General features: G+C 31.5%; 2 protein-coding genes across 2 annotated transcripts; one reads left to right on the top strand and one right to left on the bottom strand.

Annotated features, from left to right (window-relative positions):
- Positions 1 to 1,485: 1,485 nt before the first annotated feature.
- LOC108343690 (synaptotagmin-5) lies at positions 1,486 to 9,479 on the bottom strand. The gene is made up of 14 exons (XM_017582021.2): positions 8,953 to 9,479; positions 8,233 to 8,307; positions 8,046 to 8,153; positions 7,377 to 7,409; positions 7,182 to 7,271; positions 6,476 to 6,601; positions 6,065 to 6,208; positions 5,086 to 5,499; positions 4,548 to 4,682; positions 3,543 to 3,764; positions 3,158 to 3,427; positions 2,836 to 2,973; positions 2,220 to 2,522; positions 1,486 to 2,027 (listed from the first exon to the last, which is right to left on the bottom strand). The coding sequence occupies exons 1-14, from the start codon at positions 9,145 to 9,147 to the stop codon at positions 1,800 to 1,802; spliced, it is 2,481 nt and encodes an 826-aa protein (XP_017437510.1). The 5' UTR covers positions 9,148 to 9,479; the 3' UTR covers positions 1,486 to 1,799.
- A 3,281-nt stretch (positions 9,480 to 12,760) lies between these two features.
- LOC108343992 (VQ motif-containing protein 20) lies at positions 12,761 to 13,620 on the top strand. The gene has a single exon (XM_052867929.1). The coding sequence runs from the start codon at positions 12,895 to 12,897 to the stop codon at positions 13,618 to 13,620; it is 726 nt and encodes a 241-aa protein (XP_052723889.1). The 5' UTR covers positions 12,761 to 12,894.
- Positions 13,621 to 14,183: the final 563 nt, after the last annotated feature.

Genomic DNA, 14,183 nt, shown 5'->3' with positions numbered 1-14,183 from the left:
AATTTTTTATATATTTGTATTTGTAGAATATTATTAAATATTATTACTTTTTTCTATACTTTCTCATTCTTTTGTAATCATATTTCTTAAAGCAAGTAATTGTATTTTAGTTTTATACACACTGTTTTTAAGGCATTTTTTGTACTTTTCTTTTTACCATAATTTATACAATGTTTATAATTTTTATTTATAATTTAAACTTTTTGAAATTGTTAAAGTTTGTAAAAATAAAATACAAAATTTGACACCCAAAATATTCTTACACCCCTTTTCACTTCTTCATTTTTTTTCTTACAAATACAAAAGATTAATTTTGTTATAATTGTTTTACTTCTAAGCGTCAAATGTTGTAAAAAGATTTAAATAACATTTTTTTATCATTTGGGACAATAGTATTTTGAAACCCAAAATATTTCTACACTCATTTATCTCATTACAACTTTCCGTTTTTTCTTTTTCTTTATAAATGTCAAATAATAACTTTGGCACTCATTTGACACCACATTTTACTACTTTATACTTTTTTTCTTTATGAATAAAAAAAACTTATGACTATTTTATTCTTTCACTACTTTTATGAAATTGTATCAAATAATATTTTTAATTTAAAATAATTATATTTTGACACCTAAAATATTTTTACACTTATTTGACATAATATTCATTATTTTTCACTTTTTCTTCCTAAATACAAAAATTTTACTCTTTTTATAACTCCTTTACCGTTCCATAATTGGCAATTGGTTGTAAAAAGATGTTAAATAACATTTTTTCTTTTGGACATGATATGTTGACTACTTTTAACCTCTTCTTTTTCATTTTAAATACAAAAATTTACTTTTCCTATATTTATATTAGCCTTACGTAACTAAGTGTCAAACGGTGTCAAATAACATTTCTTTTTCATTTGTAACAATGGTATTTTGAAACCCAAAATACTTTTACTCTCGTTTGAAATCACCTTTCACTACTTTTCACTTTTACTTTACAAATAAATAAAAAACTTTTTATGACCTTTTTTACCTCTAGATAAGTACTTTTATGACTATTTTAAAGCTCAAAATATTTGTACACCTATTTTAAACGATCATCCATTATTTTTCACTCTTTTTTTTTTAAGACTATCTTACCTCTACATAAGTGTCTTGTCGAATGTCAAATATCTTTTTCTTTACGATGTATGTTTGACACAAAAATACTTTTACCTTCATTTAAATCATTTTTCATTACTTGTCAATTTTCTTTTTCTACTATTACAAAGATGTACATGACTATTTTATCTCTCCATAAGTATCACGTAACATTTTTTTTCATTAGGAAGACACCCACGTAGCTATGATCCACTATTTTCTTTTTTTCTTTACAAATATAAAAGTTTACCTTTTTTATAACTATTTTACCATTACATAAATATCAAATGGTTTCGAATAACCTTTTTTCATTTTGAACGATGGTTTTTTCGCATCCAAAATATTTTTACATTCATTTGCAAAACATCGTTCCTTTCAACCACAATAAAATATAGTAATTAATTACAGAAATACATAGAAGAACCTAGTTTCCTATGCAAGTGTGAAATAAGGTATCTCCTTCCATTTATTCTGCATCCCTGTACCCAGAAATGATCTTGAGAAACAAAAAAAAAAACTATCAAATAACCATGTACAAGCTCTATCTGTGGTGGTATGTGAAGGCTATCTAGTTTAGGAAAACATGTACAAAATATGTCCTTGATGATTCCCACAAGCAATGTTGTGCATGGGAAACAGTATAGATAATAAATACTATGCAGATGCAGATCAGTTTCCAGCTGAAGAAGATCTTCTGCTGAGGGAAGGAGAAGAATTAATGATCTCTTTGCCAAGTTCCTTTATTTTGCTGAGAAGAAGCATTTGTTCAGTCTCCAGCTGAGCTATATAACCTTCCTGTGTATCCTCTAGAGTTTCTAGCTCACTCAATGTTGTAGAGAGTCCTTCAAGATTTCCATCCTCTATGAAGGACCTGAACTTGATCATCATCTGTTTTATCTGGTAAACCCCAATTCACACAATGTGTTAGAATAGCAGCATAAAATGAAAATCATAACAAGGACAACTTCACAGAATAAGGTATGTGCATTTTCGTTGAAAATAATCAAACACTTTGTCCTTTGAGCTGAATTAGTTTATGTTACAAAAGGATTCTTTTCACTTTTCAGTCATGGTGTATGAAGATCTCACCTGGTTAGGAATTTCGTGTAGTTTACTCAAGGAAGGTTCAGAGTCTAGACTTTGCCTCATCTGCAACTCTGGAACTTTTCTAGTGATTTGGACGTGAATTTCACCCCTTTTCACCCCTTGGAGAGGTATCCACTTGTCAGCCATCTGGTTTGGAGGCAACCTTTGATATTCTACAACACATTCACCTATACTTGATGTGGGCAATAATGCATTATGATCTTTGACATAAAGCATTAGGGGACTTCCATCATCAGGGAATTCTAAGGTCTGGTTCCACTGAGGATTAAGAGTTTTGTATATGACCTACATACAGTGCCACTGCTGGTAAGTAATTTTAGTTTTGTAATTTACAAGGATGAAGTAATGAAAAATATGGAAATGCAAAGGAAACGTGTAGTACTGTGAAAAATCAAGGGTATAACATATGAACAAAAAGGAAAGAGATTTTTCTCTTCAGAACATGTAGTAAAATATATCAAGTTTGAAAACATTGAGAAATTCTAAAGGAAGTTGAGATAGGCTATATGAAACACATGATGTCATTGGGCTAAGTTAGAAACCAAATTCTCTTACATCTTGACATTCAATTTCATGAAAAAGGATGAAGTATTCCAACCTTTGTCCTTTTCTTAAAGCTTCCGTAGTGTACCCTCACATATGGATCACTTGTCCCTCTGAGATCGGCTGCAACAAGATCCCTTCCCTCTATCAGAACAAGTTCAATCCAACCATTGCCTGAGCCAAAACCCGAACCCTGTCCATTGCAAAATGTTAGCATGAATATCCAAGCAGTGAAAAAAAAACGTGAGTAAAATGACTGAAATAATCACTATTTACAGTGATGATAAGCAAATAATATGTTTAAGCCTTTGCATTCTATATTCATCTTGTAACTGAATGGTTGAAAGAATCACTAATTTCCAAGTGAATAAGCACACCTTCGATCCTTCTTGGTCATCCACTCTAACTGATATTTGAAGTCTTAATTCTCCAGAACGCACTCTTTCAAGAGGGATCCATACATCCCTCACTGACCCATCAACCAGTCCTTCCAAATTCACATGAGCACTACCAATGTTTTCATCTCCAAAAATTTCTTCAGAGAAGCCTTTTATTTTTAAGTATTCCCCACCACCAATCTCATCAAATTCAAATGTCTGATTCCAGACAGGATTTGGAGTATGACCAGTTCTTGATTTCTGGACAACCTAAACAATTTGTTAAGAACAAAACTAGTTAAACCAACAACCGTTAACTTACGGCCTCAGTTAATCAAGAAATGAAAGAATTGGTATTGTCTCATAGACATGCAGTGCCACTCACCTTTCCATACTGCAATTTGATATAAGGGTCAAATTTTCCATTTTTGTCTTTTGCGGCAAGATCCTTTCCTTCCACGACAGTTACACTAATTTTCCTTCCAGTTTTTAACTGAAAATTTGGTGATCCATTAATTGACTGCTGAGAGTTGCTACTCCGGATACTGTTCAAGCTATGCGAACCATCAGAAAATTGCCACTCTTTGACTACAATGCTCGCCTTCAACTGAAAAAATTGAGGTGAAATGAATAAAAGATTAGAACTGAGCATTTTTAAGTACAAAATGTGACAAAAGCGCATTCTGAACTGAGCTCTAAGATTAGAAACCAGTAAGAGAAGAATAAAAGATTATCCTTTTGTAAGAATATGGTACATTATATGGCCATTTAATTTAGGACGATTAAAGAACAAGTTAATAGGATAAACTCAAGACGTAGAGGATTGCAGAATGCTGGTGTAGTTACAAGCATTATTACACCAGAAACACTACCAATATGAAACTCTTAGCCATTTTACATAATTAGTACAACACAAAGTTTATTCACAAATCAACCAACATGACTGATGGTATAATCAAGTTCCTATGACACACATAAAGAACAAATATTGAAAAATGTGAATCATTTTTAGATATCTTCTTCGGTGCTTAATCAAGATATATGTTAAGAATAAGAAAAAATAGCCTTGTCAACTTGGAAGAGAAAATTCTGAGGCAGTAAGATAACCAGGGTATCTGTGTTATATTTCAAATGAAGTATTTAGATTATCTGAAAATTAAATAGCATTGAGTAAAATTGTCCAATAAATATATAAGTTATGCCGAAAATATTAGTGACAAAACGTTAGAAGATGATAGTGCTTTGACTCTGTTGAGAAGAGAGAAACTGAGAAAGAATATAATGAATTCCTTGTGTTATTGCACACACATAAGTATTCTTATTTACAATGAAGAAGAGATATGATGCATAAACATAACTACTGGTTATAACAATGAAGAAAATATTGTACCTCTGCAGAGTTGGGGCCCTCAAATGGGACAACCATTTCAATTTCTTCTCCGCAGAACTGTGCCTGCTTTGCTATGACTCCAGAATCAGGTCCTACGGCCCACATTATTGTTGAATCATCTTCTACATGCCTCAACTGCACAAAGGCATAAATATTAATTTATCACAATATTAGTATAGAAGACAAAGATGTTAAACTCAAAGAAGATTGAGCCAAAAACTGTGTCTCCTCTTGCTGGAGAATTTTCATATAAATACAAATTATTACAATCTGTCAAGCTGATTTTCAGCCCACTAAATAAGTTAAACTGCAATATATACATTTACTACAGCTAATGATCCTAATTAAGAGAATAATCGTTATAAATAAATATACAATTGCATATCTTTTACCATTCATTCTGTTGACAAAAGAAGCACTTGTTGAAAAGAAATAAAGACTAGAAAAAGATTTCCTGTCTGAACAAATATAATACTTATAGGTAATGTTATTCTCCTGTTGCTAGCTAAAAATAGAGAACATTGACCAAAGGAAGTACCTTGATTTCACAACTAGCTAGATAGTCACACCTCACATTGTTCGGATGGCTCTGATAAAGATTGAAACGAAGAGTTCCTGTATTATCATGTAAAACCATATTAAATGGTGCATCCCATCTGGGGGTTGAACCAAGTCTGACATCTGTTCTCCTGGTTAATTCCTCAACTTCTACTTCTACAAATGTCTCCAGATCCTTGTCATCAAAATTCTCCTCTGAATAACCATTGGTTGCCCCATTTGGTTGCCTCCTAGATGTCTTAAAGCAACTCCCAGAAAGTTTATTCGCTGAAATCACTCTAATATATATAATGCCTCCAACTGCTTTTTTCCTTAAATCAACTGCAGGCAAAGTGAAACAACGTCGCCGAGGTTCCACCATGGTTTTTACCAAGGTGTCAGCAAAAAGTTTTTCCTGCAAAAGGTGAAAACTTCCAATCAGTATGAAACATAACAAGCTGCTCTGGAGAAACAGAAAGCAATAAAAATATATTGAGAGAATTTACAACATTGAGCATGTGATATCAAACATCTAATTGATATTTCCATTAAAAAAAAACTGTTATTTACTGATGAAGCTATTTCAATATTATCAGTTATCAGCTATTTCTCATGTTGGCTTAAATTTCTCGTTAATTTACAGAGACTCAACCTGATTTATATTACAATTTCTCCAAAAAAAAATTGTGAAAATACTTCTTCATCTCCTCTTCTTTGATAGAGTTATCTGTGACTAGCAGTCCTTATATTAAGCCTATAACCATCTGGAAACAAATACCCATCAGATTGAAATCCATTGACACATAGGATAAGGTTCAACATCTGCAGGGCAAATGAATTCCTAAAGTCGCAGTTCAACCAAAAAGTGTGTATCTTTCTACAATAGCACCATAAATATAAGATAATTTAGGGAATTTAGCTCAGAAAGACAACTTTGTAACTTTTCTATTAGCATGATATTAAACTTGATGGTAACGCACCAGCCAAGAAGAAACAACAGGCCATTCAGTGGCAGGAAGTGATTGGCTCCCACCACTTCCAAAGGCAACTCCTATTCTCACCTCAGGAGTTGATACAAATGAGTACAGAAGTGCTTTTCCATCTAGAATTGGCGTAGCAAGAAGCTGCAAATAACGATTATTAGATTAATAAAAAGAAAAAAGGATTAAACCAGTTTCTTAGCAATGCAGGAAAATCGGTGACCAGGCTCAATAACCAAAGAAAGAAACTCTAATAGTAACTGCAATAAGCTGGTAATATAGGTTGACAATTCTTAAAGTATCAAGGTTTAACTACTTCCTCAAATTCAAGCAAATTTGTGATATGTCTTACTTTAGTATACATATTTTCACATATTACATAAGCAAAATGCAAAGGATAGCTTTACATACATCACCCTTGATATGAAGACTGTTAATCACAATTCGAGCAGTTCCAATCAATGGCTTTGCAAGCTTAGCAAGCAACAAAATGCTCATTTCACTTGTATCCCAATCAAAACCCAGTTGGAGAAATCGCTGCAAAAGGCCAACAGAGCACAGAGTCATATATACCTCAAGAAAAATGAACGGTGAACAGCTAAACTACCTTACAAGCAAATTAAGCAATGGTAATAGACGTAGGACAGTCAAATACAGTCATTTAGGTGGCATTTGGTGAGCTGACAACAGGTTCATAGATTCATTACTTACTATCTTCAATGTTTAATTTGCATCTAATAAAGCTTTAGTTTTTCCAAACTATGCATATTAGAAAATTCCCCGACCACTTGCTCATATAGATCACAAAAGCAGTGGCAGTAGAAGAAAAGAGGGCAACAAAAACAGTGAAAGTACCAAAAATCCTAGTAATCGTGTAATAGTGATGGTGCAAAACACATCAAGGAAAAATGAAAATACAAATTCCGACAAGAATATATTTCTCACACTGCTCACAAAAACAGATGATGATATAAATGCTACTCCTGTTCTCCCCTCCCCTATTTTTCCTTTTTTTTCTCTACCTACCAAAATTACTATAGAAGTACGATTTAAGGGAAGATTAAATATATAAGAATTATATTTACTAGTGACATTTGAAATAGAGGGAAACCAAAACCTGATCACCAATAGTTGACCAACGCATCCCTCTCAGAGCCAAGCTAGGAGGGCATGATCCTAGTGAAAACTCCTGTAGCTCAACTCTTTCCTGTATTTAGTACACATCACACAAATATCCAATCTCCATAAAGTGTTCAAGCCGTTTTGATAAACTAATTAAAGTTCTATCATAGAATAAAAGATCATTACTCACAAGAAGTCTTGGTTTCCGGAGCTTTATACGTTTCTAGAGACACAAAAATTAGAAATTAGCTTAGTTCATCTATCAAAATACAAAATACATGTCTAAAGAGAGCCTTGAACAGAATGAAGGATTCTGACCATAAAATGTAACATTAACGAATCTTTAACTAGAAGTTTATCCACTATATGACCATTTTTATTTACTATATGACGAAAGGTAAACAAGTAACTATTGGTCCTTTCGGCGAAGACATAATCAGCATAGCATTCTGTTTCTTTATTCAATATTTGAATTGAGACCCGCAACATGAAATACCACGTTAGCTAATGTCTGAAGCATGTAGCTTCTGTAGTTCAGAGTCTAGAGTTTTCTGCTATGCACACTCAATAGAAGTTACATTCTTTTACTGTAATATAAGTCTGATAGTTCAATACTTCTACGCAATTCCTCTGTATTTTTAAAGCATAAGTACAGTCTACACAGTTCATTTAAATCATAGATGAAAAAAGAATGAGTATGTAATATGCTGTACATACATACATACATACATACACGTATATATGTGTAGTGCAGCCAAATAAGAAGAACCTATTTAACAACAATTTATGTATTGTCTCTTGAATAAGGATGAAAAACTAATCGATGTGTAGCAAATGAGAAAAGGTAGTGAAATTTCACCTCAACAATAGCAGATAGCCTTATTGAAAACTTGGCATTAAAATAGTTGGACCAGACTTCTGTCAACAACTTATTCAACCACTCACAATGCTCCAATGGTGTGATGGGCTATATGAACAGGAACTTGAGGTCAACTTCAAAAGTCACACTAGAAGGTGAAAAGGAGGAAAGGTAGGGGAAAAAGTACCGAGACATTCAGTATGATCCTCTTCCATTTGTTATCCAAGTCCTCCACGAGTAGTTTGCGTTGGTATTTCCCATACTGAAAATGAAAAAGCAGCACCTCAAACATTAACTACTAGTATAGTACACCAATCAAAAAGCAGTCAATAACTCAACTCAGATGACAAATCAGGGAGATTTGTTTTCACAGAATTTGACGCTACAAAACATATTTTTTATCAAGTTACTGACATCTGTGATGGATACAAGTACAGAATACAGAAAATTTTAAATATGTAATATTGGAAACACTACTATAATTCTATAATGAATATAAATGAAAAGCCTAAGATATTTATAGATTTTCGTGAAAACATCTACCATTATAATTTTATAATTATTAGATATGAGTTTAAGCTTGAGCAGTAGTACTATGAGTAGGAAAATGTTAACAGTCGTAACAAATGCTTAACATGATCCATAACAAAGTAACTGTTTTGTGGAAACATAATTGGGAAAAAGCTTGGTAGGACTAGTTAACAATCTAAACGTGTCATTGATGCATTTGTGAAATTGCCCCAATCAAACAAAATCAAGATATACTAAATGCATTTTAATATGAAATCAAATTGATTAATCAGGCAAGATGATCCATAACAAAATAAATTTTCTGGAAACATATTTTCGCAAAAAGCATAGAGAGATGACAAGACAGTGGTAATGATCAAAAGTGAGGATTGAAAACCTGTATAGTAGTCCACACAGCAAGAACAAGAGGAACCCAAGAGGAGGCAGAGAAGAGCCATCTCTCAACAGCCCAAGCAATCAGAATCAGAGGAATGAAAACTGGAATTCTGGGCTTCTCCTGCAAGAGATGATTGAAAAAGTCCACAGCAGCCTCTTCAATGTTAATTGAAAGGACCCTTTTCTTCAAGGTCATTGTTTTGCTATTGGTAAGCACCAAAACTACAAAAGGGAAGTTTTTTGGTTCAAATTTTGTAGATTTTGGTGTTTGGCTTTCTTAATTCCCCAAGTGTCAACTTTTCCTATCCATGGCAGTTAGAAGACCAAGGCCAAAGACTCATGAGGATGGAAAATAAACCATAAACAGAGGAATGTTTGGGAGTTGACAAATCTTGAAGGGTTGTTAGATTAGAATTCAGAAGAAGAAGCTGTAAGAAAGAGAGAAGATGAAAAGTCAGCTGAGGGAATGCTGCAGCATAAGAGGACGTTTGCCTTGGACAGAAATGAACTGCTCACAAGTTGGAAACTTTGAATCAAATCTAAAGTGCAACATATTGTGTCCTCAGCCACCTTTGCAAAGGTTCCTGTTCCAAATGGTGGGTCCCATTTTCAACTTTTCTACATTGAATTTATTATTTTTAGTCACATCATTTGTTCTGCATACTAAACTAAGGATAATAACCTGTTTAATTTGGATCTATGCATGAATTCGGATACAGAATAAACAAATGTTTCCACAATGGAAATATCCTTGAAGATACCTTAATAGATTCTGTTAGTAATGAAAATTTATAGAAACTACAGCATTTGACTTTTATTTTACATTTAACATTTATTCTTCTAATTTTATATCTTTTAATCAATATTAATAAAGTGTGTTAAAAAAAATGTGTATCATCAAATATGTTGTTAGTTTTCCTCTGGGCTTAAACATGTGAACAAAATACATTGTTTTTTAATTAAAAATAGGGTTACGATAATATAAGTTAAACATTATAAACAAATATATTTATGTGTTATCATAGAAAAAATAAATAAAATGTCTCATCTCATATCTAATGAGAAGAATAAATACAAAAAATAAACATGAAAAATGAGAAAATGCCAAAATAGTCTTAATTTGCCTTAAAAGTTAGATAAACATAATATGGCTAATAAACAAAATCAAACATGAGTTGCACATTGGAGTTAGATTTTCTTAATTTTTATTGTAACATAATTGTTTAAACAACTTGTTTTTTTATAAAAATATTTTTTAAAAAGTTAAAAAGATATATTTAAGTTACCTTTTAAATTCAATTTCTAAATAATATATTATTTTTTAAATAATAAAGGTTATTTACTTTTGAGTATTTTTTTTATATTAAAAAGTATTTGTATCTTCATTAAAATAGTTTATTTAAAAACAACTGATAAAATAGTGAGAGGATAAACATAACCATGTTGGAATAACATGTAACTATGAAAGATAGTTTTGTCCACAAAAATCATAAACATTTTTTTATACTTTTAACTGTCTCTTTCTGTCTTCTTCATAGACGCTACAAAGTTACTTTAAAAAAATATACTTTTTTCTGTCATTTTGTTCTGTTACTTTTTAAAAGAAATTTGAGATTTTAATAAATGTTTATTAAAAACTATTTTTTCCTTTATAAAATTAATCGAACATACCTTAATCTGTTTGAAATAAATAGTTTCCAATTTTGTTTGTGGGGGAAAATAATATGTTAATAAAATCAGTTATTCATTATAGAAATCAATGTATTTGAAATCGAAATTTGTTATTAATTTTGGTTTTTTTTGTATAAGTTGGGAAAAAAACAAAAAGAAACTGAAAAAAAAAATAGCTAATATAGAAGATCAGATTACATCTGACAGTAACTAAGTGGGAGACACGAATCAGGAAATGAAGCCAAGTCTATACACAAAAAAAGGACACGTTAAGATCAATATCCAAAAGAAAATTTATTTTATTACATTAAAATTAGTTTTATATAAGTTAATTATAAATATTTTTTGTAGAAAATACTTTTAACACATAGATTACTTTTAGTTTGCGAAAATGTTTATTTTATTTTTACAAAAGTTATTTAGACATGCTTACAATTCTCATCACAGGAAAAATGGTATCATATTTTTTAAACCATTACAAAATACTAATGCAATGTATAAAATAAAAGGTTAATGTTTAAGTGAACAAATATAGGATAAATTTATGTAATTTGATAATATTTAAAAAAAAATTAATGCAACTTATTTAGTAAAAAATATATTATTATCACATCTAATAATTTCACGTCTAAAGTTTAAGACAAAGTTAAATATCTTTTATACTATTTTTTAAAATAAAATTGAAATAAAACACACAATAGACAATATTTTATCTTATATGTATATATAGAGTGATTAATTCTAACGATTGAATGAATTTGATATTAGAATAATCTTTATTGTAAAAATAAGAAATTTTGAAATTATTAAATCCTTAATTATTACAAATTTAGTCAATATATTCTTATGCTTCCTCCATTTCTTAGCTTTTTATAAATTTTAAAATTTATACATTTTCTGATGTAAATAACATTACCTTTTTTTCATCCATAAGAGTTATATATATATATATATATATATATATATATATATATATATATATATATATATATATATATATATATATATAAACTTTCAATAATTCAAATCCTCTATTCAATTAACTGAACTAAATATTTGATAACATAAGTAATATTTCAAAACGAAAAAGCATAAATAATATGATAGGTGGGACCCAGCCACAATTTTATAGTGAGTGAGATCTTGGCCGGCTGGATCAAATTCAGTTGGAGCAACCAACGGCTGCAATTAATTGGACCTGTGGTGGTACCCACATGCATGTGGTGTAGCCGCGTGCGACTTGGTCAAAACTAATGGCCTCCATGAATATATAAAAAAAAAAGTATTACTTTTCAAACTATGTTTGAAAATAAAATACTATTTTAAATATTCACCTACTTATATTGACCCATAAATCGACTTATTCTAGATTATAAGAAAAATATCAGCAACCCTTTTCAAAATAATTTTAATATTCAAACATAATAATCTTTTTTCTGAAAATGTATTTTTCTTTTTTTATCTATGTGATATACTGTTTTTTTTTTATAAAAGATCATGACTTTTAGAGTTTTTATAAAACAACAATGAAGAGAGATCTTAAGTAATGCACTTGTTTAGCTAGCCTACAAAGTATGAGTTAAAATTAACTAATCGAATATTTTAGAATAACTTATTTTAAATGGTCAAATTAACATTTGAAATTAGCAAATTTCGAAGGCGTCATTTAATTTTTTAAAATTATCATTTTGTCCAAAATTTTAAACAATTATAATAATTATTATAATAACATATATCTAAAGAATAAAGTAAAACAAATTATTTCCGTTTAAGGAGCTGAGGTTAACTCTAGTTTTTCAAATGATTTCTAAATTTCAAGTTTAGTTTTTTTTTTTCATTTCATATTAATTGTCGTTTAGTCAAAATAGAAAATTATATTTAGAAAAACACCGCTCACAGTGACGCGTGGAGCTCACCCATCAACTCATTCGCGCCATTTCGCTCCTCCCGGCACCTCATCACTTCTTCCATATTAAGGAAATCCCCAAACTACCCATCCATAATTCTCATACTGCATACGTGTCACGATCCCACTGGCTAGCATTTGCATGGGCCATGCAAAACCTAAACTCTATATATACAAACACACTCATCTCTCCAAATCTTTGCCTCCATCGTCTCCATACAGAACAATAATCTTCATCTTCTTTCCATTTTTCTGTTCACTGTTTTTATTTTTACCTCAGATCCAATTAAAGCAAACTGAATTACCGATTCCATAACTTCTGTTTCTCTTGTCGGCGATTGTTACCTTTCTTCAAAACCAAAAGCCATGAGCCCTTCACACTTCCATTCAAAGAGAGAAATCACCTCCGCCAATAACAAGAACACCAATGGATTGCTACCACCACCTTTGAAAATCAGCAAGGAATCTCATTTCATAAAAAAATCCTCACCACAATCCTCATCTTCATCGTCATCATCAATATCAACCTCGCTGGTTAACAGTGCAATGCCGGCATCATCGTACAGACCGCAGCAACAACGTCACCCGGTCATCATTTATACACATTCTCCAAAAGTTATCCACACTCAACCTAAGGATTTCATGTCATTGGTGCAAAAACTCACCGGCCTCTCTCGTTCGGATTCAGAGGACGAGGACGAGGACAACCCACCGCCGCTACAACCCTTGAAGCAGGAGTCTGGTGGTAGCCTTGCGGCGGTGATGGGAGACAAGGAAAGTGATAGAGAAAGTATGATTATTTTGAGAAACGAGGAAAATGAGGCATCGTCGGCGATAACAGAAGAAAATAATTGTAGCAGCAGCATGGGAGAAAACCAAGTTAACTCTTGTTTCATGGCAGGGGAGGGACCGATTATAGAGCCTCCGATGACCCCTTACGTGACAATGATGGCGCCGAGCTCCACAAAGTTCGTGTGTTCGAGTCCGCCATTAATGAATTACTCAGATTCTTTGTTCTTCTCACATAACTTGAGGGCCTCTATTCCATCACCGGCCACATTGGAAGGGACGAAAGAGTTTCGTGATCGCTGATTATAGTTTAACCTTTTTTTGTTTGAGTCAATAAAGGTTCTAGTTTTTTCAGGATAGAACTTCATTTTTTTAAGAATTATAAATGGTTTTTGTTTTTGTAGAAAAGTTGTATCTACAGGAATTTTTACAGTAGTTACTTTCATACCCAGTTTCATAGAATTTTAATTCAGAATAATAAAGAAAGATATAGCTTTCTATGTGATATGTTTGCCATGCATGACATGATCCTTTCTTTTTACAGCTTCAGAAAACTTCCACATGTTTTGTGGATCATGTTGGTTTCATACGTAAATGTTTTTATAATCTGTGAACAAGTATACTTTTAGAAAAAAGACGATGTGAATCATGAAGCTGAAAAAGTTATGTTCTCAAGTATTAGGTGGTTTCCACGAGTTGCAAATATTTCATAATCTCACCTAATTTTTCTGTGTGGATAATCAAATATAAGAAAGAATAGTTTTTTCTTTTGTTTAAATTTGAAGTGTTAGAACATAACTGACAGGCCACAGTTATAAAGGAACAAGACGCGTGAAACAATGGCAGCAATTAAAATAGCTTGTCCC

Source organism: Vigna angularis, chromosome 8 (genome assembly GCF_016808095.1).
Source record: "Vigna angularis cultivar LongXiaoDou No.4 chromosome 8, ASM1680809v1, whole genome shotgun sequence".
Lineage (NCBI taxonomy): Eukaryota > Viridiplantae > Streptophyta > Magnoliopsida > Fabales > Fabaceae > Vigna > Vigna angularis.
This window is presented reverse-complemented; position numbering and strand designations above follow the sequence as displayed.

Coding starts and splice junctions, on each gene's coding strand:
- LOC108343992 (XM_052867929.1), top strand. CDS start 12,895: ATGAGCCCTTCACACTTCCATTCAAAGAGAGAAATCACCTCCGCCAAT.
- LOC108343690 (XM_017582021.2), bottom strand. CDS start 9,147: ATGACCTTGAAGAAAAGGGTCCTTTCAATTAACATTGAAGAGGCTGCT. Junction 3,765..4,547: donor AGGGCCCCAACTCTGCAGAG/GTACAATATTTT, acceptor CAATTTTTTCAG/TTGAAGGCGAGCATTGTAGT. Junction 2,523..2,835: donor GCTTTAAGAAAAGGACAAAG/GTTGGAATACTT, acceptor CACTGTATGTAG/GTCATATACAAAACTCTTAA.